The sequence below is a fragment of the Cygnus olor genome, chromosome 2 (genome assembly GCF_009769625.2).
Source record: "Cygnus olor isolate bCygOlo1 chromosome 2, bCygOlo1.pri.v2, whole genome shotgun sequence".
In the NCBI taxonomy this organism is placed as follows: domain Eukaryota; kingdom Metazoa; phylum Chordata; class Aves; order Anseriformes; family Anatidae; genus Cygnus; species Cygnus olor.
In genome coordinates, this window is record NC_049170.1 from 43,512,651 (window position 1) to 43,535,632 (window position 22,982).

A 22,982-nucleotide genomic window follows, 5' to 3' on the forward strand; every position below is an offset into this window, starting at 1 on the left:
GTTCATATCAAAAATATAATGCCAATACGATACGGGTGACTGTTTTTAAATATTATTGATTTGCATTATAGTAGTGTGCAGCTAGCCCAGGAGTGAGCGAAGATGTCAATGCAGTTTTATCTTGAATAAATTCTGAACAATTGTGATACTTCAATTGAATTGTTTCTAATGGGACATTATCTTATTTCAAGATCATCTTTTCTATTAGAAAACAAAACTTGTGTATGGAAGTTTATTTCCAGAAACTGAGACATCATTGTCACTTTAGAAACACCTTCTAGCAAGAATTTTGTGGAATTCACTTGTGAAACCATGTGCTGCAAGACCAAAAAGACAGTAAAAATTGAAAAAGGAGAAAAAACACCAGAAAAAAGACATGCTTCAGTCCCTAACGGAACATACTAAAAGCATTAAGAATTTCAGCAAACCTGTGAAGAAAAAATAAACATACATCACCTCCGAGCAACCTGCCTTTATCTTCGTATAGCTCTACTACACCCTAACATTAACAGTGTCCTTGTATGAGTTTCCCCACAACAATGCCTTTCTGTGTTTTCTCAGTCATGAGGAATGAAGTGGACACAAGAATGCAAAAATCACTTCTTGCTAGACACAGCTCAGAACCTGGCACATGGTGCCTGTTTTACATTAATACCAGAACATACATTTAAGAGTTAGAAGAGGGAGGGGATGCTGGTAGATGCTGTCCTACATATGGTTCAGATAACATGAATGTTAAACAAACTATATCAATAGTCGAATTCAGACTTTTTTTTTTTAACTGACATCTATGCTTATTGCTACAAGTAGCAATTACTATTAAATATTGCAGCAAATTTAATAACACTAGTTATTATTGCTACTGCTAGTAGTTTTTTTCTTCTATAATACAGAAAGGAAAGGGGGGAAAAAGTAACAGTTTGGTCTGTTCCAAGATAAAAGTGTGAGCACTGTCAACATTTCAAACAGTCAATAACACAGACTAGACATCTTCAAAATTGTGAGGAGGTACCTAGCCAAAGCCAGTGCCCTGTTCACTCTCTCCTCGAGGCCTGTGGTTCCCAGTGCCTTCCACATCAGCCAGAATTTGAATGCATCCGGACGCCTGCTGCACTGAATGGACTTGTCACCAGTGTCATAGCTGACATCGTAGAACTTGTCCTGCTGGAACAGGTACGCAGCCTTGGCAGAGTAACACTTCTTCAGGAGGCCCTATCAGAAACACAACAGAGGCTTAGATTGCTGATAGCCATTATTAAACCTTTTTATCTTCAGAAGCCAAAGCCTTTTTTCCTGTCTTTTTTCCTGTGTTTTTTAGTAAAAGAGAACTGGATGTGCAGGACACCATTCACAGCTTACAGTGTTGTTTAAGAACCCTAGAAGAACCCAGTAAAGTTAGCACTGACCACACAGAATTTTTTTTTATTTTCTGATGATTTACTTCATAGTGTCACTGAAGAGCTGCAGGTTGAAGAGCAATTCTGCCTCAAATCTCAAGAAACCATGTGAGTGGTTACTAAGGAGGAGAAGAGGAAGCCCGTGTCCACTGCTACAGTCTGTAGGTTGGAAGAACAGACTGTGAAGTTTCCAGGAAGTTCACAAACAGCTCAGTCTATTTCTTCTTTCCTCCGACAAAAGACTTCACACACAGCACAGTTAGTTGTGGGTAAAGAATATTTCAGCCCCAAACCCAAGTGTTTTGCTTTTACCAGTAGAGAGCTTCTGAAGATTTAGCATGTATTATCTGACTGTTTTAGTGGAAACACCACCGACAGGTTGACATAACCCCATGTTTTGTCTCCATTCACAGTTCTGACAATTTTAACATTTGAAAACAAACCTCAGAAAAGTACTTTAGTGCACCCTAACTATGATTTTGTAATGAAATTATTTTTATTCAGCAATCTCCAGCCTCCAACTTCTAAGAGATTGTCTGGGCAGAAACGACCGGCAGAAAACAAGAAAATCAATGAGTACAGTGGCATATTCCAGCAAAGAACAAAGCTGGGAAATAGAAAGCAGAGAGGCTGTTAAAGGTTTAAAGGTGCGGTGGAGGAAAAGAGACACAGGACTGGCCATTGGCTGAAGAATAAGAAGTAGAGACAAGGGCAAGCAGAAAGGAAGTTACAAGAGCAGAGATGAGGGTGGTCCTTCAAGGGGCCCAGGAGACAGGACAGGTTGTGGGTTTGTCAGGGATCTTAAAAGAGGGTGAGAAAAGAAAATCTGTAAGGTGATACTAGAATAGAAATTCAGATGAGTTTCAAAACATGGCTACAGCATCTGATTCAGATCTGCAAATATATATTTAAGTGACAGTTGAACCAGAAGTCTTCCATACAGCAAAGACCAAGGAACAGAAGCACACAACATGGTGAAAGATGCTAAACTACTCTAGCAAATAACAATTTATTTCTTCAGTTTAGACCCAACTGAACATGTTTTTCACGTCAGCCATTTTTCTGCATCTGCTGCAACTTTGACTTTGAAATGGCAGACAGGATCTGACATCTCTCTTAGTGAAAGTATGATATTCCTGCAACAGAGGTACTGTTTTTAATCGATGTTATAGTACACTGCTGGTAACTTTAGAACTGGTAGTAAAAGAGAGAAAAAGACTTCAAGACAAGTAATCCAAAGAACACATGAAAATGAGAAATAGTCCACTGGCATGCACAGGATAAAGTTTCCCTCTCTCCTAGCCTTTTCAATTCCCTCTGTCAATATTTTAAAAAAGAAAATGAAAAAAAAAATGGAAAGAAACGATACCATGAACACCTATTTGTAAAGCACAAAAGGAGAAAAACAACCTTGAAGAAAGCTTCTCCACTACTTCTGCAGGGATTTGTCAATCCTATTGTAATACCCCTGGTTTGCAAAAAGGACAGCAAATTCAGTATGAACTCTCTAGCCCCAGGACCAGCACATTCAGCCTTGTGAGAGGACAGTTTGTGTGACAGCTTGGGAAAAAAGGGACAGTGGCTGCTCAGAATTATAATGTGCTGCTGCAGCTCACTGTAGCATTAGCTGGAAAGACAGGGCTGGGCCTAGTATTTTTGCAGCACCTCAGATTCTCACAACATTTTCTAGCTTTTTCAGAGAAAAAAAAAAAAAAGGTAAAAAGATGACACTGGAAACTGAAGAAAAGTCAAGCACTGACACATCCATCCTTCACTGCTTTTGTACAGCTTTGTGTTCTCTGGCTAACCAGTCACCCAACAGGAGAGGGAATCTATTTGTCAAGACATTGTGTCATGCTTATTTAGACCTCTGTACCTCAATCTTTAAATAAAAAAAATAAAATTTAAAACTAAAAAACAAAAAGAGAGAGAGAAAGAAAAGAAAGCAAACAAAAAAGAAAGCAACACCCCCAAATTGAAGTTAATTGCTTTGTTTATCACTGTTAAAGTTTTGCATCATGTTTCTGCAGTGAGTGTATAGCAGGGCCAGTCAATGTGGGATTATCTTCTGCATTATCAGAATGTGATACAGCTGCATGGTAGTGGACACCACAGGGTATTAGCTCCTCTAATATCTGTCATCTGAGAAATAACTTTTGTTTGTCACAAGAAATCTTAACTCAGTATTATTACAGAAAGAGTCAGACAAATGTTCTAGAGTGAAAACCCAGCAAGAACAAATAGTTCAATATCTGAGTGAATTCAAATTCCTGAGATCTTTCATCTAAAAAACAAACAAACAAACAAAAACACAAGTACTCTCCTACTCTCCTGGTGCATCCAAAGCTGACAAAATATGCTGCTTTGATGATCCTTTTCCATCTGTTCATCTTACTGATAACGCAACACGCTCAAGAAATCCTGTTGAAGATATTGCCTACTGTCAATCTCCAGAGGCAAGTACAGCAATGTCCCCCAGCACATCACTAGAGCAGACAGGAAAAGAAATGAAAATCACATGTTGTGCAAGGGAAAGGGAATATTCCAGACCAGTGCAAAAAGCAAGGTGGAGAACAAAGGGAGGAAGGAAAAGGGAAAAGTTGCAGGATAGGCTGTGGGGCTGAGGAAAACAAAAAGAAAAAATCCAAGATAAATTTTCTGCTCAAGAAAGCAATTACTCCTTGATCTCTAGTGTCTTGAAAGTAATAGACTCAAACAAGCTGAGAACATAAGATGTCATCTCAGTTTTCCCAGTGAAATGAAGTAGAAAAAAAATGAAAAATATGCTTTCTAACTCAATATTATCAGTCCCAAGATGATCCTGATGACTGTCCACATAGTAACTGAACTGCTCCAGCATCTCAGAAAAATTGCAAACATTTCATTAGAACCGTCTCATTTGCAAATTTGTGATTCTTCCTTTGGTATCTTTTATCTGTTTCTGTCCTTTGATCAGAAGCTAACGGTAATGCTCTGCCTTATATTGAGGCTGTTAAAGTTTCAGAAAATGGAAATACTATTTTCATAAAGGCCCTGGTCCACTATGAAGTTTCAAACAACTTTTGGTTTTGATTAAGTCTACAGATAGTTGTTATGTGTAATAATTAATGGCAAATAAATGAATAATTATTGATACTAAAACAAATATAGACAAGCTCCAGTTTCTTGCAGTACATAATTCAAAACACCTTTTTTCTCATTGAACAGACTTATCTACAGCAAGTCTCCTGATCTCCTTCCATTTCCATTACTAAATGAATTTGAATTTTGTTAACAAAACATGAACAGCTTTTTCCTCCCAAGACAAACATCTTCTTGATTTGCTTCATCTGAAGCAAAAAGGATGATCTTTTGAATGGCATACTTGAAAATTCTCAAAAGCAGTGTATTACAAAAGGCCATCCCTGTAATTCATTTCAAGAGATGAGAAGGAGCTCTCAGTAGTACTAACCCCAAATAGAAAGCAAGTTTGTTTCCTGCAGCTGCTCTGGAAAGAAATTAGTGAAGTAGATATCTTTGTAACACTGCTAATGATGAGGAAGAGATTACACTGTAGGTATGTTTACCGTGATCAATCAATAATGCTCTGCGCTAAACGAGGAATTCATTAGCTACATTCTTTTAGATTTTATTTTTAACTTTATTAGTTAAAATTCTGTTGGTTTCCTAGAACTGATTTCTAATTACCTAACCTAGCGCTGCACTTAAAGATCTGAAGAATCATAGAACTTTGGCATTTGTGATAAATATTAGTTCCCCATGCATACAGTGACAGTAATCATGTTTACATGGATTACAGAAGGGACAAATTGGAACAGGTCTGTGGTTTTAAGAGAAAATGTATGACCTGAAACTGATTCATAGCATTTTAAGAACATTCAAGAACAAAGTTCACTTACTAAAGTTTTGAGAGTATCAGTCCCTCTAGCTGTGTGTTTAAACTGTCATTGCAATTCACATCAGAGCAATACAAGTATGTTCTGAGTAAGTCTCTCATCACAAAAGTGATGAAAGTTACTCAGTGCATGGCAGTGAGGAAGGGATAGCTGTGCATTTCTTGAGTGATTTAAGCACTGAAAAGCTATTGTAATTGATCTGAGCTTTTTCAGAGGATTAACCAATCTCTCTTTCCCTTTGGTGAAAACATTTCTCCCTTCTAATCAAGACAAACACATATTTCTCTCTTCTATCTCTACCTTCTTCGGAAACCATTCTGATTTAGTTTCATCAAGGCGAGAAGACTGCCTTTTATCAGCACTTCTCTGCAGTTTAAATATTTTCCTATACAGATTTGAAAAATAATAGATAAATACAGCGTTATATTCTAAAAATGTAGCTGCAATGTCTTAAGACTATTGGCAATGCCAAACCAAATGGCTTCACCCTGCAGAGGGATCTGGACAGGTTGGATCAATGGGCAGAGGCCAATGGGATGAGGTTCAACATGGCTAAGTGCCTGGTCCTGCACTTTGGTCACAGCAACCCCATGCAGTACTACAAGCTTGGGGCAGAGTGACTGGAAAGCTGTGCAGAGGAGAAGGATCTGGGGATTAAAGTAAAGCAAGGCTCTTCCAGTAAAGTGTCATAAATATTTATTTGATTTTTTTTTTCCTTAAAGACTTATATTCTACCTTTTTCAAAAAGCTAAAGAAAGTACCCAAGTTTGGACATGTTTCTGTTTGCATAAGGTCTGCACTGACACAAACATAAAATGCGTAAGTGCCAGTTTTCTAGGAATTAAACCCTGACTAAAACACCCTCTCCTCCCCATGCAGAAAAGTGTTCTATTTTCTAGAACATGTCTCACTGTACAACTGGATCTGGTTGTATGAGAGGTGAAAACACAAAAATATTACTGATCAACTTCCTAGCATTGTTCTCTACAAGTATTTCTGGCACAACATTGCATAGCTGTGGTCTGGAAGTGGAATAGGATTGCTCTACCAGCCATCACTCTCCATGGAAGGAGCAAGAGCCCTGAAGTTGGAACAGTGTTTGTAAAGTGACTCTAAATGCCAAGGCAGCTAGAATATTTCATTCCTCTCTGTTTCTTTCCTCTCTCTTCCGGAGAAGTTTCCAGTATGCAGCAAAAGTAGTCTAATCATTACCTGAGGCTACATCTACGTACTGGGCCTAATTAGTTACAAACACAGCACTGAATTCTTCCCAAACCTGCAATTTAGAGACTACATTAACCTTAGTCAATAAATTCATTCTGCTTGTTTTTCATCCTGGAATAAAGGTAAAATGATGGACAGGTAGTTCTGGAATCTGTAATCCTCTTTAATCCCACAGACTCTAGTCTAAGGAAACGAGGAAGCACACTTCTCCTTGCTACCCTGCCACGTCTCACCCACGATTTGGAGTGATCTGCTCCAAGGGAGCACTGATTAGCATCTACGCTCTTCAGTCCTCATTAGTTCTTACTACCAGGAGTTAGTAAACAGCTACACGGACAGCTAACCACTAACAGCTGAATGGAATCCATCAGCTGTTTTGACAGAGACTTATAAAAGCGATTTACAAGCCATGGCCACAAAACAGTGATGCAAACCTCAGGGACTCCATATCCTCACAATATTCAGTCATTGATGAACTAAGATAAAACTCACCCTGACGCTAGATAATGGACGTAAGCTTTTGCAGGGCTGAGTCTGCAATGGTGCTTTAAATAATTAACCTCTTACTAGATTCTTTATTAAGATAGAAGAATTCCGTAAAGATATAAACAGGGACTTCAATCACAATGCAGACTCAAGCCTCTTTTGTGCCACTTGACATCAGAGCTTTGTTGTTTGCTTGCTAGATTTTTTCACTACCCATGTTTTTTGGAAAGTCCCAATCATCCCAGTAATGAGGAAAAAAATGAGTACAGTGAGGAAAGAAGGCTCAGCATCTTTGGCTGCATGCACTTCAACTCCTTTCTCACCTTGGTACACCCATGCAAGGTGATGTAAAGAGTAGCTCTGCCTACATGGCATTCTTTAAACAGAGATGCAGTGCTGTTACAGTCCCAGTGGATGGCAGCTATTCTGGGGACTTGGATGATCTTCATGTATAAACTGCTAGAGACCCAGGTGACAAAATAATCAATTCTGAATGTAAATCATGTACAGAAGCAAACTAGGAAGGGTACCAGCTGCAGACTTTGACCATTGATGTGTATAGTGACTTGGATCAGTTTGGCCCTACTCTTAGTCACCCTTTACTAATTTCTTGGTGAAATTCAAAACAGTGTCATACAGCTTTTGCACCACAGTGTAGTAAAACTAACTCAGCTGTTTTCTTATCTCCCCCATCTTCCCCTTATCCTCCCCATTACAGCAACGACAGTCTACCGCATTAAAAAAATGAGAAAGAAAAAAAAAAAAAAAGACAAAAGGACTTACAGAGTTGTCTTTCACCAGAAGAGCACAGCACTGGATTCCAGCCAACAGCATTTTATGGGGATTCCAAGCAACAGAATCAGCCCTACAAAATTCATAAAAGGAGAAAGGGGAGAGGGCATAGGAATTGCACCTATAATCATTGGTACGAGAGGCGAAAATGCCCAAATGCAATCCAAGCAGATAAATCAGTTTTTCCAATTTTTCCACATACGCATAAGTTTAGCAATCTCTCCAATTAATGACAATACGCACTCTAAAAAATACTGCTCTCATGGAGGCTTGTCCATCTCAGTCCCTGTAAGTGTGCCCATAAACTAAAACTGACTTACCTGTGGATGCCATGAAGAAGTCTGCAATGCTTCCTTGATATCAAAGCCGAGCCACCCCAAGAAGCCTATTGGAAAAATTACAAAGCCAAGACAATGTTATTTGTATAAAGTTCTTGGTGCTCTCTGATAATGCTTCAATCAATGATTACTGACACTGTTTTTATCTCATTAGAAATTTAGTTTACTACATGGTCAGTGGACTAAATTTTGCTTTTAGCATCATCTACCAAAACAAAGGTGGTTGCCTGAGACCATGCCTAAAATAGAGGAGCCAAGAGTTTGTGTCATTATGTGAACCACAAGCTACATTTTCACTTCTGTGTAAGCAATGGCATGAATTGAAGGGCTTCTGCATAACCAGGCCATAAAAGGTGGTTCCATTCCTCCAGTCTAAATCTAAGCAATGAGAGTCAAAAGATCCACTTCGTACACATTCCTCCTCCTAACTGTTTCCTTTGTGAGAAATTCTCACAAAGAAAGAGAATGATAATCTCTGCCAATTACAAAGCCCAGGCTCAGATACTCCGTGGAGTTTTGATACAAAAAGTGAAGTCAGTGAGTAGGTAATAGCAGCATTTCTGTGACCAGCAATCTCACTGATGTTAAAACGGTGTAGCATTCACCACATCCATCTCAGGTCATCTAAGACCTAGCTGTGTGGTCGAAGCATCAGTGAGGCATTCTCTGTAGTGAGCAGCTTTCTACTGACATTCTTTATCAAGTATCCTCTTATCTATTTTAGATACCTGTCTCTGAGTGACACCTCCTGCAGATGTCTCTCTCCATGCACTACAAAAGGAGAGCAGACAATAAGCATAAATTACACAAGTTTGACTTTTGGTCGCCTTAAATTAGGGAAGGTGACTCGTCTATGAATTCAGCAAGGACCAGACATCACCCACTAGCTGCAGTAAATCTTCATTTCTCAAGCAATGTTTATCCATGGGGTCAGGGTGGTGCGGCGAGAGCACACAACAAAAACAGAATACATGTCACACATTGCATTTGAGAAAATATTATTAAATATGAAAAAAGGTTTTTCAGCATTCATAGAGACAGAATCCACAAAAGACAGTTCCCTGTGAAATGAGCAAGGCTCCTCAGAGACGCAGAAGAGGCATCAGTCCAAAAACACCTGGACTCAGGATATCATAGAAAAGGTTCATATATTTTGGATTACTGAGGAAGAAATCACTGCTGTGAAGATTCCTGATCTAAGGACAGTGAAATCATGCTTGCTTGCCTTTGGGGTTTAGGTGTTCTGGTTGTTGGTTGTGGGTTTTTTTGTTGTTGTTGTTTTGGTTTGGTTTGGGGGGGGAGGTGGAAGGTGTGGGGAGTTGTTTATGTTTTTTTCTTGAAAACAAACAAAACAGCTGTGAGAGCTGATCTATGAATTTAGCACCAGTTTTTGCTTCATAGGCCATATATTAGGAAAAAAATCTGCTATTTCTGGGAGACAGGAATAGTAAAAACTCACAATGGAAATGAACCATTAAAAACTTGTCCTAACACTTATCATTCTCATTAATGCAGTACACAAACACCACATCATATTTTATGTTGTCATGCTCACAACATTCGTGCTGAGAAAAAGGCTGCTGCTCAATCTACATCTGGAACCTAAGAAAGGAAATTATTTGCCTCAAATTTCACAGTAAGCCCATGGCAGAACCATGACTTGAAACTGGATTCCCCAGCTAGCTCAAACTAGCCATGTTACTGAAGGACAATCAACTTGATCTTCCTCTTTATAGCCAGATTTTGCTCTTCTCATTCTATAATATAGTCAAAGTAGTCATTAAATTATTCCCCAATTTTTACAATTCATAAGCAATGCACTGGCAGACAATAAATCTTTTAAAAATTTGTATCCAAAGCTGTCAGTATTGGAATAATTGACATTTCACACTATTCTGAAAAAATAGGACTAGAAAGGCACTCAAGTGTTCATCTCACCTGTGTGCCACCCCCAAAGGCAGGATCAGCCATACCTATATCATTCTTGTCAAACATTTGTAGAGATTATTAACCAATGAACACACACATTTTGGGATTGATATCAAAGTGAAAGATAAGGTGCAATTGCTGCCTACACAGCACTATTGGTACTTCTGTCTACCTTCATTTTAAAAACTATTGCTAGGTATCTTGAAGAGAGGTACAATAGGTCCAGGCATCTCTACCACCTCCCAATCTCTCCTGGAGCCACAGTACCACAAGATGAATTTGTGCTCCGTGCTTCTTTACTCAGTTCACAGACCAAGTGCTTAGAGACACAGGGCTGGCAAAAACCAAATGTGAATGAGAAGGCACCTAAGGATAGCAAGAATCACTGGCTTTGTCTGTTTTTAAATAGCTCTAATGATGGAGGCTGCAAAACTTAGCCACCTGATTTGTGTTTAACAATAACAACCCTACAGATTGAAACGTCAGTCCTAGACAGTGTTACCCCTTGTCGTATCTGCAGTGGCCATTGAAAACACATTCTTTCTTTTCTCCTTGTAGCAGCTTTTAAAGTATCTGTAGAGCATTGCATACAGTCTCTTTACTTTTTCTAGTTTAAGTAACATCACTGCTTTTAATCTTTCTTCATTGGTCATAACTTCTAGATATGATTCCATTTATCTTCACTGCTCTACTCCTTTCTAATCTTTATCCTGTAGGTCCTTAACTTCCTTGATATGCAGCTTTTTATTTGGATACAGTCCGGATAAGGCAGATGAAGCACCAAGCTGAAAGAATTATTTTATGTATCTTTAGTCAAAGAAGCTGTCAAGATGTTTATCCCAACTGCAAAGGCTTAAGACTGATGATCTGTGATGCACTGCAAACCCCGCATCTTTTTCTGGGGATCTGCTGTCTAGCCAACATTTCCCAGATGTTTGTGCAGCTGATTATTGGAGCTTAAACCTAGAGCACTATCTTTATTAAACTACAGCCTAGTTTTTCCACTTTTTTCTTTAAACTGTCAAGATCTCCATCTTCTAATCCCGTCCTCCCACTAATTCTTGCAGTTTTGTGTCATCTTCATGTCATCTTCAAATTTAGTCAGTGGATTTTTTTTCATCCAAGTTATTAATGAAATTACTGGGTAACTTCTAACCTAGGATAGATCTCTCCTGATTTCTACTCAAAATATTCTCCCCTTTCAGCAGTGAACCACTGATAACTGCTCTCCAAGTATGATTTTCCAGCCAGGTTTTCACTCACTGCCACTGTTGCAGCTTGGCAGGCTTTCTGATGAGAATTTCCTATGAGTTATTGGCAAGACACAGTAAAGTGAACTGCTTCTCCTCCTTGCACAAGACTAGAGAAAGAAGGTTTGATTGCCATAACCAGTGTATTAATACTGTAATGTGCACAAAATATGGTTACTGCACCGGCTGTTGAGTGGCTTGACTGCTGAGATAGTTTCATCTTATTGGTATTGTCTTGAAGCAACTTTCTCCTTATGCCCCTTTTCCTCTTCAGCTTTGTCTCCATGTGAGAACTTATCTGCAATTTCTGACTCCAATGAAATTTAACTTCCTGAAGCCTGCTAATTTTATGTTGATGTTCTCACATTCACCCTTCTTACAAATCACGAGCTTTATCATTTCACACTTAATGAAAAGCCTCCCTAAGGCAAACGTATCAATTTTTGGTATCAGAAAATATTCTGAAATGAGATACATCAGTGTAAAACTGGAAGTAACATCACAGACTTTCATGTAATAACTGTATAAACTGTTCTTGAGATCATTTGCAGTAAATAATACTGATTCCCACCAATGTTAGCCCTAAATTACAGCTTTCCATGTTTTTAAATGATTGTTTTAATAGTACTGTATTTTTTTTTCCTCCTAAGCTACAGCAGGCCCAAAAAGTAGTACTCACTTGCTGTAAGAATCATTCAGCTGGAAACCAGACCTTTCAGAGGAATGCAGATCCTCAAAGATTTCAAACACTGTTATTGCCTATAAGGCTAGAAGTAGGTAGGCATGCTTTAAGGCAAAGAAAAAAAATCGAACTCTTCGCTATGTTTCTTATACACTACTTCTGATCTCACTGTACTTTTCCCATTATTATTCCGGTAAACCTATTTTTAATGGTGCAGTGAGATAAAAAGGTCACATTATGAATTACAGTCTGCTCATTTTACCATATCACATTTTTATATATACATATGCCTGATATCACTTACACGCAAAGGTTCCAGTCTCTTCCGCATACCCTGCTCTCATATAAATAGTCAGAAACTTTAAACGAAAATAAAACATCCATGCACTCAACTTTTGACAGTTCAACAGAGGGTGAAAGAAAAAAATGGAAAATGTACTGATAGAACTCCTAAGAACCAATCAAGGTTGAGAATTCATTGAGAGGTTCATAACATGAATCACATCTTAATAGAAAGATTAGTCTTCTAGACCAAAAACTACCCAATTTATGATTGTACATTTGTTATTCTACCAGCAATCAATTAATATCTGACAGCTACAGTCACTGTGAAAACAGAAAATTAACTTTAAGATATTCACTGACATTTTTACCCTAGCTTAACATGAGGTAAAGTTGGAAGAAGAAATGTAATTATTTACAAAACACTAGCAACTGCTTATGAAATATAGTTCAGAGTACTGCCCAGGTTCATCCCACCCAACCAAAGTTATTCAGCTGCAGGGAATGGGTTAGGAGACTATTCATCATCCTCCTACAGTTGTTGGAGATGGCTCCAGCAGTGTCTATTCAGCAAACCTCAGATCCAACACAGACTTTAAATACACTGCAAACGGATGTACAAGACACTAGCACCTAATGTGAATGTTACACTCCTGCTGAACATCTGCTGGGTCATCCTCACCAGCATACAGCCACGAGGAAGTTCTGCAGGCACTTTAAATACTAGGGCTGAATTTTGCATTTTTGCCTCCAAGAAAATGAAATTTTGAATCACACACACAGAAACTTTATTTATTAGTGTCTGAGCCATTTTTATTTGAAACACACATCCTTGTCTATGTGATTTTTCTTTAAATACTCAACATTAAACAAACACTTTAAAAATTTAAAGCAGGTCTAAAAATCTCTATTAATGTTGCTCCAGATTATCTCATTGTTCCATGGATTTTTGCACAGCCATTCTGGGTTTGTGGCATTATCACTATAAAGAGAATCTGGTTTTAGAAAATATGAAGAGACCTAGTTTTAGAAAAATACATTTACAGCTAACTAGTCCAGGTAATAAAAGGACTCAGTGATTATTCCAAAAAGGCTCATGAATGGATTTTTAAAGCCAAAGCTAAAATTATAAAGAAAATAAAAGTCAAGAAAAATTTTTGAACCATTTAGGAAAACTTCAGGGGACCTACAGGAAACTAACCTGTAAATATGAAACGGAATAATTTATTGTCGGTTGAGCCAGAAGCATACCTTTATTTTAACCCGTATGAACCATGCACCACAATTCTAACATGTCCATTCTCTAATAGACTGTGGAAATAATCTGAAATTCTAGTTGTATATAATCATCCTTGAAGCACTTTTGCAGTAGCAAGAAGGAACAGGAAATTGATTTTAAAATCATTTTGAAATATAACCTGACAATGACAAGAAAGTTTTGACTGCTTGTCACAAGCAAATTATTTGCTGTTTTTCAGCCCATGGAACAGAGACAAATCAGGAAGTATTTCTGCTCTCTATGCAAAAAGTATATATATATATTAAAGCGCAACTTACTATTACACAGAAACATTAACAGTCAAAGAAAAATATCAATTATTAAAAAAAAAAACAACAATGCTAGCAAAAACTACACAGTATACAAACTCACGTCTACATGAAGCCAGAGGCCATGCTTTTCACAGATATCAGCAATTTCATCCAGAGGATCAAATGCTCCCAGTACTGTTGTGCCTGCAGTAGCACAGACAAGAAATGGTGCTGACCCCTGCAATAGGATTCAAAACAAAAAATTGTCATTCACACTGCTCATTTCCTCCAGTATATTTGGAGAGTTGAAGTATAACAAGGTCTTGGAAAGTAGGACAGAAATGTGACAGTCTACATTTTAGTTTCCCAGCACTGAGAGCCTTATGTAGAAGTTACTGCATTTAAAAGTGCTGACTATTTAAAAAAAAAAAAAAAAAAAAGGCATTTCCAGCTAACACCATCACAGGGCAGACTTCACCAGCTTCAGACTGTTTTGACAGATGCTAGTTTTGTCAAGATGAAAGCACTCTGGATATTTGACATCTCTTTGTACACTGATTTTCATTTCTCAGCCTCCCCCATTTTACTACTATATTTGCTGCCACTCTGCCAAACACAAATCAAGCTATTAGTTCAGCCAGCAGGCTACCCGTCAGGGACATGACTCACCCCTCTAGGGACTCCACCTGCATTCCCTCTACAATGCCTATGGCTCTTTGCTGAGGGAAGAGGAACCTTCAGTTAGGGAACATGATTTGCCTTGGGTAGCACTGGCATACACCACAACTGGGACAGTTATCGCTACCTGACCCAAATGCCTGGTCTACAGCCAAGTGCAATTCTGAGTGTTGTCAGGTTGCAGCCTTAGACAATTATCACAAGACATCCATTATGGCTTTAATGGCTTTGCTCATTGCTTTCCCATTCAACCAATACCAGGTGTGCAATTACAATAGCAGAGCAGGTCAAATATACCAGCTTGCACCTACCCTTTCAAATGTATATGCCTGAGTGTACACAGGAGCAGAAACCAAAGTAATGAAAAGAATTGGTAGGGTTTGGAGTGACTTTATGACATTGACAGTGTCAGCCCTAGCAATGACTGACCAATCTCACGTGCTGGTAAACACATGCTGAAGTTACTGTTCTGCTTGTTTCAGCATTTAGTCTGCAGCATGACAATGCAGCTACTGAAGAGGCACTAAAGTTGTTACTAAATTGAATAATCTTGGATCCCTGGATTCATTTGCAGTGAATTAAATCTCTCAATATAAGTCTCTATGCTGATGTAACATACTGTAGCTTCACTGAAATCAGACACCAGCTGAAAAATCAAACTCTACGTGCAAGTCTTTTATATAGCTTCAGTTCAGCTGAAATCTGATCTCCTTAGCTGTCCTCTTTTTTAAGTGTTGCTACTTTTAAAATCTACTACAGAGACAGGCAGGCTTGATTCACTTCTGCATTCTGACGGTTTTATATTTCTTTAACAGTGTAGAGGACTGTTAGGATGGTGCACAATTATGATTTTTTTTTTTTTTAAATTTCCTTACAAATTGCTAAAGCAGTGAAAAATAGCCTTGGAATAAATTTAAATTCATACCATATATTCAGAAAGAATTACCAGCCTGTAATTCACTGCATGGTCATTCTTACTATAAACTACAAAAAAAAAGTCAATCAAACTTACAAACCAGCCTGAAGCTCAAGTACGAAACACTTTTGAGTGAAGCAAAGACTTATCTGCTACACTTAACAGTTTCTGTTAGTATTCTCACCATTTTTCTCCCACAGCTACATCACAATGACAAAGCTTCCTCAGCTGCCAGAAGGTAACATGACTGAATAGGGGGACAAGTCTAGGATCTCTACAAATTCAAAAGATTATTGTTACCATTACACCTTTCTGCAAAGAAGAGAATCATGTTTTTATTCTTTTTGCCAATAAAATTAAATAGATTTTCTTGACTAGATCCTCAAAAAACAAGTCTAAGACTCTTGCTGTTCACAGTCAGTGAACATTTTGTGCTCCTATCACTAGTGAATGCTATCATTCCATGGTTCTGTGATTCTACGAATGCATCCTCTGTTGTTTAAGAGTCATTAGAATAACACTGTAATTCACTGAAGTGTCCTTCTGTAAAAAGTTATAAAATAGCACTTTATCAAGGACACAGTTACTGAAGCTCAGGTGAGATGGAAAACTTCCAGGATGCCTTTAACTTCCATTAAAAGGCAAGTGAAATGGTAAGTGTTTCTCAAAGGTAACACTCCTGTAAGTGGAGCATTTTAATACAGAACATTGATTTTAAATTGCAGAGTACTGTACTGAGGCTGACTTTTTTATTATTAACATAAATGCCAGGTAATCTTTTTTAAATAACAACCAAATTTATTACACCAACAAACAAAATATCTGTTTTTGCAGAGCACAGATCTCATTCTCCTGCTTGCTTTCTCTTGCTTCATATTTCAGTTCTTTTTTTTCCCGTGGATCACTCCAATGAGTGAAGTACAGATTGTCTTCCATGGATAAGGCAAAGTACAAAGAGAGGTAAGCAAGAGTTTCCTAAGTAATTAGGGACACCATATATCATTAGTTATTATACCTAACATGAAACTCCAAGGGGAGATGGTTGTTCGGCAGATGTATCTAAGGAACGTTTTAGTGAAAGCTATTGTGACCACACCAGTGCATAACACAACAGCACTGCCATGCCTTTTCTGTCAGCCACAATAGTTCCCAAAGTAGGACCTCATGGTAGTCAATGTCCACACTATCGACGTTGCACTAGCTGATTAGTATTCCCAGATCATGGACTAAGGGCTGAGCTCTGAATCCTACTGTTGTCACGCACCAACTGGAAATGAGGTGACCTAATCAAGTCAAAAGAAGATGCAATGTGCCTTTTAAGTCACATTTAGTCCTCCAAGTTCTCTAAAGTAAATTGTATTGACTATAGTAAGTGCTATCTTACAGAACATGGGAATGTATGTTAATGTTGTCCAAATACACACATCAGTACATTTCCAAATGGTGCTCTTTCACTTTCTGCTTGGCCAAGTCCCTGTGGGAAAAGAGGCAGAATGGAATCTCTACACTCTTCCTGCAGCACTAGAAAGGACAAAATTTAGCATTTTCAGCATGTATGATAGTTTCAGAGACTAAAAGCCTTATCTTATAGCTCTTGCTTACTGCAGAGACTAAAGCAATAGCTGCTGTAATAACAGAAAAACCTACAGTTTTCATTTGCCTTTTAAGGAAAGCAGATACTGCATTCATTTCATTTGAAAAAGGATTAAGGGCAAAATAAATCCTAGGTATAGAAGAAATGTGCTAAATACTTCAGAGCAGCATTGTACTTAGGGTTTTCATTAATAGTAAACACCCTGTGGAATTTTACTCCCCAGAACAGTGTAACACCTAAGAGCCTTGGCTTGCTCCACAAGTTTGGGGCAGCTGGATTACACCTGTAAGAAAAACACTGGTACATCAACTGTCCTATTTTTAAGATTTCACTCACTCTTAGTTTTCCTTCCTTTCACTCAGACACAAGCACACAGTCTGCATGCACTCCTCTCTCCTTCATGCTTTCTCTCCCCCTCTCACCTCTTTCCTGGCCCGCTGGACTTGTTTCTCCAGTTCCTCAGGTATCATCTTACCTCTAAGGGACACAGATTTAAAACTTTTTCAGTTACATTCAAATAGGTTGGTTAGTATAGCACTACTGCATTTTAAAAGACTCAGAGATCACAGCCATGGCTTTTGCTTGCTTACCTTTCATCTGTTTTGATGAAGTAAACATTCTCTGTACCAATACCCAGAAAAGAGGCTGCCTTCTTCATGGAGTAATGACACTGTAAAAGAAAGAGCATGCAAAAGAGAGTGAGTAAACAAGTAAAAAGAATGAAAAAATCCTTAGTATAGGAATTGGCGACACTGAAATTAATTTAATATCAGCATATAACAGTCATGACAATAGTATAATCTAACACAAAAAGCAAATTGACAAAGCTATGCAGCAAAAAGACATATCATACTTCACAATTAATGTCACACTAAAGAGCAGGAAAATAAATAATCTGTGTTTCAAATGCGAGCTTAAAAATAAAAAGCTCTATTACATACACATTTTTTTAAGCCGATTCTCCATTAGAATGAAAAATAAAAAGGTTGTAATGTCATCAGGAAAGAATTAATTGTTTTAATTGAACAGAATTAAGAGTATCAATAGGTATAAAAGGCAAATGCACAAGAAGAAAGGTCCAAAGGCTATTGAACTCAACAGCCTAGAGGCAACCTATAGGTCTGAAAGTCCAAAAGCACCACTCCTTGTAAACTGTACTCTTAATTAGGATGTATATAGCAATGCCTAAAGCCTATACCACTTCATAATTCCAATTTTTCAATATACTTTCTCAGCATCAGCTGTTGGCCACTGCCAGAGACAGGATGCTATGCTAAACTGACCTTTGGTCTGATCCAGCAATTCTGTTCTCATAGACTCAAGGAGTTCAAGTCCCAGGACCTACCGACTTTTTAGAGGTGGTACAGTCAGGACTTCCAAAGCTTTCAAATTCCTATCTCTGGAAAAAGAACTGAGAATCTTGGTGTTTAGACCAACGTTGTCCATGTAAATTTGGATCTTGGAAGCCATTATGAAAGCAAGCAGAATCTACATGGGACTTAGCACATAAATCAACATGGATTTTGCAAGAAGTTCCAGTTTGGACCTATCTACGTTTCCACTAATTATTATTTCAGCAAAGAATTTTAGCTAGGTCTCATCACAGAAATGTCTGTAAAGGAATGCAAATGAGTACACAAACACACGGTGCACTTCTCACTTTGCACTGAATAAAGGGCATTAGTGTATGAAGCCTGTAATGTGACTGTAAAAGATGTCCCTTCACCTGACCAAAGGATGTTAGAAATTGGTTTTTATTCAATCAGAAAGAGGTAAAATGACTCATGTGAAAAGGATACTTGTGCTCACTGTCCACCCTTTGTGTGTACTTTGTACACTTTTTTTCTGTTAAACAAATTGTCAAGGTTTTATGTTACCATCTTTCCAACATTCACCCTTATAAGCTAAGACCTGCTCTGTTGTGGATACTGTTGTTCCAGCATAAGAGAATTTTGTCTTATTCCAAAATAATAGTATGCTGATCTCACACAGCTTAATCCATCTTCAAGAGTTGCCTGGGAATTCAAAATGCAATAACCTTCTTAATCTGAACTCATTATTAAATATCAAAACTACTCTGAACAACCTGCAGCATGACAAATGCCTACCCACTCATGTCAGTGGAGTCAGTTTTGAGAATATCAGCATCTCATAGGACTATACAGTTCTCTTCTCAGAATAAAAATCACCCAAGCCTTGGATTATCATTGCTCAAAAAAAAAAAAAGTTTTGTTTTTTTTTTAACACTATTACTGAAGAGTTAAATAACCCATATTCCAGCAACTGTGAAGATGTCTAGAATTGTTGCTTTTCATACAGGAGGTGAAGCCAGGTGGATAATTAATTCCCTTTTCTTCCAGAGAGTTCACATAAATGCAGTTACAGCAGAACATAATTATGAAAAATGTACAATATTTTAATGTGTGGGTATGAATATATTAGAGGTATTAAAGCCTGTCATGCTGATTTTGATGAGACAGATGATCTCAAAGGCCTCTTTTTCTTTTTGACAAAAAGGTTTTCCCCCATCATCGCCCACTTTTTAAATACAGGCATACAAAAATACTACCTGATACCATCTGGTAGTTCTAAGAACTCCTGGTTTTGTAACATGACACATCCACAAAGCCTTTAGGACTCATTTATTTAAACTTTTACAAGAGTAACAAGATACATAGGAAGATGATTAATCTTAAATTATGTCGATAATGGCAATAATGATTGTAGCTGTGTTGCTCAGTAGAAGTTTGGAGATGCTTTCAACAACTTAGTGAATAATTTAAAATACAAGCCTCTATCACTGATTTCTGTCCATTTGGTTCAAATGAAAGGTATGAACCACTTGGTATAATAAGACTGCTTCACATTCAGAAAGCTATAGGTCTGCAAAATCAGCGTACTAGTAAAGAAGCAATCATTAAATCAAGTATTTTAATATAAAAAATGGTATGGGAGAAAGATAGGAGGCTTGAGCACATCAGAGATTATACCAAAGAGCAGAAGGAGGGAGCAGAATAAAGGGAATACCAAAACAAAACAGGTTGCAAGATACACTGTTTCTCAAATGCTTCTGTTCCTCCTTTTGTCCTACTGAAGACCTGAAAAAATTTGGTAGGTCTACAGTAGGACAGAAAAGGGACAAGACATATTACAACGCAGACTTGGAATATACTTCCTTTGATGAATAATCTTTCAGTTATATTGTTTGAATACATACAAGAATTTCCTTTTTTCACTATCATAACCGATACTACCACACTAAATTACTCCACGTCAATATATATATATATATACACACACCAGAGAACATTTGGCAGCTCTAGTCACAGCATCAACTAGTTCATTTGTTCATAGTGCCCTTTCCAAAGAGAAAGGAATACCCAGATAAAAGATATTATTTGTACCTAGATTATATACATAATATCAAGTAATAATTTTTAATACTATGAGTTCAGATTTCTCTTGCTGTGTCTTCTGTGGTTTTGTTTGGACATATTCAATCGGTAGCCATGAGGAGTGAGAAGTGAATGCCTTTAGGCACAAGATCAAACCAAAACAGTGCATTTAAGATGTGCTCCTGTAGTCTTTTAACTACAGCTAGGCAGTTTTCTTTTCCTAATAACATTTGCGAAGATAAGGTACTTTGCCACTGTGTTCATTAAAACAGAAGATAGATTTGGATTTTCTTGATTTTGAAGAGTTTCCTAGAAACATGATTGCATAAAGCAATTACATTTTTATGAGACTGTTTTATTACTCATTTTTGCCTGTTGTAATTTCAACAGGGGACAACATGGTCCGTTAATGTTGTGTTCTCCCACTTTATTACTTTCATGATCAAGTTGCATTGGGGAGGAATTTGGTTTCATTACATCCAAAAAATTGCTCATATCAGCATGTATGTTTCAACTGTTTACACATACACTTGTACCCCCAATTGCCTCAAAGTTTGCAAATTCCTACCTTTCAGATCAATGTAAGAAGTGCTTGGGTTAGAAAAAAAAGTTGAAATGGAATTCAAATAGTGAAAAATAATCAAAATGTGGGCTGTGTTCTACAACTACAGCTGTGTTCAGGTGTTACAGAAACACTAATCATGCCTCAAGAAAGTGGGAATTAATTTCTCTACTGCTAATGCTATCTCAAGAGGAATCACTGTAATTGTCCAGCAAAAGAACTATGGAGTAGTAGCATGGTCACATTATTTGGCCACAATTTTAAGTAGCTTAGCATTTTACTTGCAGGAACGAGCAACATTGTTGTTGAAGGCCAAACAGAGCTTTTGAGGACCTTCAGTGGGCCACACATTAAACATACACCTTCAGATTATCCACAAACATACACAGAATACATAGTTAATTTTCTGTGACCTGGGGCTAAGTGACAAGTCCATGCATTCCCCTGCTCTACAGCAAGGCAACTCTTTCAGTCTGCCAAGTGCCAGACTGGAACTGTGGGACTTGGCAACTCAAGGCAAAAATCATTTCATTTCAACACAGTGTTGAAGTCAAGCCCTGAAACAACATGAGTGCCTTGAGTTGACAGTATGTTTGTGTTTTAACTCCTTATCAATACTCTCAGTTTATTACAGCCTCATGGCTTCCCCACGTCAACACTATTTGCCTTACCCACTTTTAAAGCTAAACACCGGATGTAACTTTTCCAGAATCTTTTTTTTAATCACTTGCTTGCACAGTGAAAAACAGGTCTATGCCCTCCAGGTACTTCTGAAGAACAACAGTAAAATGCTAAACAAAAGAAACCTCAAGATAAAAGCAAATAATAATTGAAGAGTGATATGAGTACTTGCATACTTTTCAGTGTTGGCCATTTATTAAATATAATTGCAATAATACAACGTATCTGAACTAAGCTAACTTCCAAAAGGTAACATAACTTGGACTCAGTACAGATGAATCTAAAATAAGGATACAGGAATATGTACATCTCCTCCCTCATAATGAAGAATAAATACTAGAGATCTTAGACAACAGTCACAATATCTAGCTGCTTAAAACGGCAGTGTTATAGCAAACGATTACTGAGTACTAAAGACAACATGCTTTTGTGAATCAAGCAAAGTATAACAGATCAAGACCATTGCCTCACAAGTAATTTAACAATTTATTTTTTCTGGTCAATTCTGTGTTTTATGGTTTTCATCTTCCCGGTAAAGCAAAAATACCCAAGTAAACTAAATTTGTTTGTAGAGTGTACTTTTATTTAAGTTTTGCAATTAAATCAAGTGTTAGTTCATGATGAAAATTCTCCGTGCTTCATTTCAGAAGCATTAAAATAAAGGGTTTCAACCTCAACCTCATTTTTTCCTCTTGAGCTATTTTGAAGATGAAATGTGATGAATTAAGCATGAACTGGCATGTCACTTTCATATACACATTTTTCAGAAAAAAAATTGACAAAAAACACAACTTTAAAACATTTTTATTTAGAACATTTGGATTCATTTTCAAAATGTGTTGTCTTGGGCAACTTACACAATGCTTGTGTCCCTCAGGCCTCTTCAATATAAGCATCTCTTGCCTACTTACCCTGCAAACTGTTTGGGGCATAGAAAACTTAAGAGCTAAAATTATGTCAGTAACTATATACTTCCTAATACAACAAGGTCCTCACTACCACTGGGAATTTTATACAGTGGAGTCTGTAATAATACTGCTGCACTAATCCAATCATAAACTTAAAATTGGAGGGACAGGTGAGAGAAAACAGCCTTTAAAAAAAATAATTTACCTTCAGAATAAATGTATGAACATAACTCTATTTCCCAAGGGCAGATATTACTCAAAAACCTTTAGACTTGCCACATTTTTTCATTATTTAAAAAAAGAACTGTCTAAAGATCCAGCAGGGTTTGCCGAAATACTTTATGGTAGGTTTGGTTTCCTACCACAGAGAATCTGTGTTCAGATACAGGGTATAGTGGGAGCTGCAGAGAGCCATTTCACAGGTTCATGAGTGCTCAGCTCA

The 22,982-nt window shown here is 37.6% G+C and overlaps 1 protein-coding gene across 1 annotated transcript in view; it reads right to left on the minus strand.

The window, feature by feature from the left end:
• Positions 1 to 22,982, minus strand: part of GADL1 (glutamate decarboxylase like 1) — an 84,143-nt gene that overhangs the window by 43,207 nt on the left and 17,954 nt on the right. Inside the window, exons 7-12 of the mRNA XM_040548990.1 lie at positions 17,585 to 17,664; positions 17,417 to 17,471; positions 13,928 to 14,044; positions 8,116 to 8,180; positions 7,787 to 7,868; positions 1,013 to 1,212 (exon numbers count right to left, since the gene is read on the minus strand). Of these exons, the coding sequence (XP_040404924.1) occupies positions 1,013 to 1,212; positions 7,787 to 7,868; positions 8,116 to 8,180; positions 13,928 to 14,044; positions 17,417 to 17,471; positions 17,585 to 17,664 (599 nt within the window). The remainder of the gene's footprint in view (positions 1 to 1,012; positions 1,213 to 7,786; positions 7,869 to 8,115; positions 8,181 to 13,927; positions 14,045 to 17,416; positions 17,472 to 17,584; positions 17,665 to 22,982) is intronic.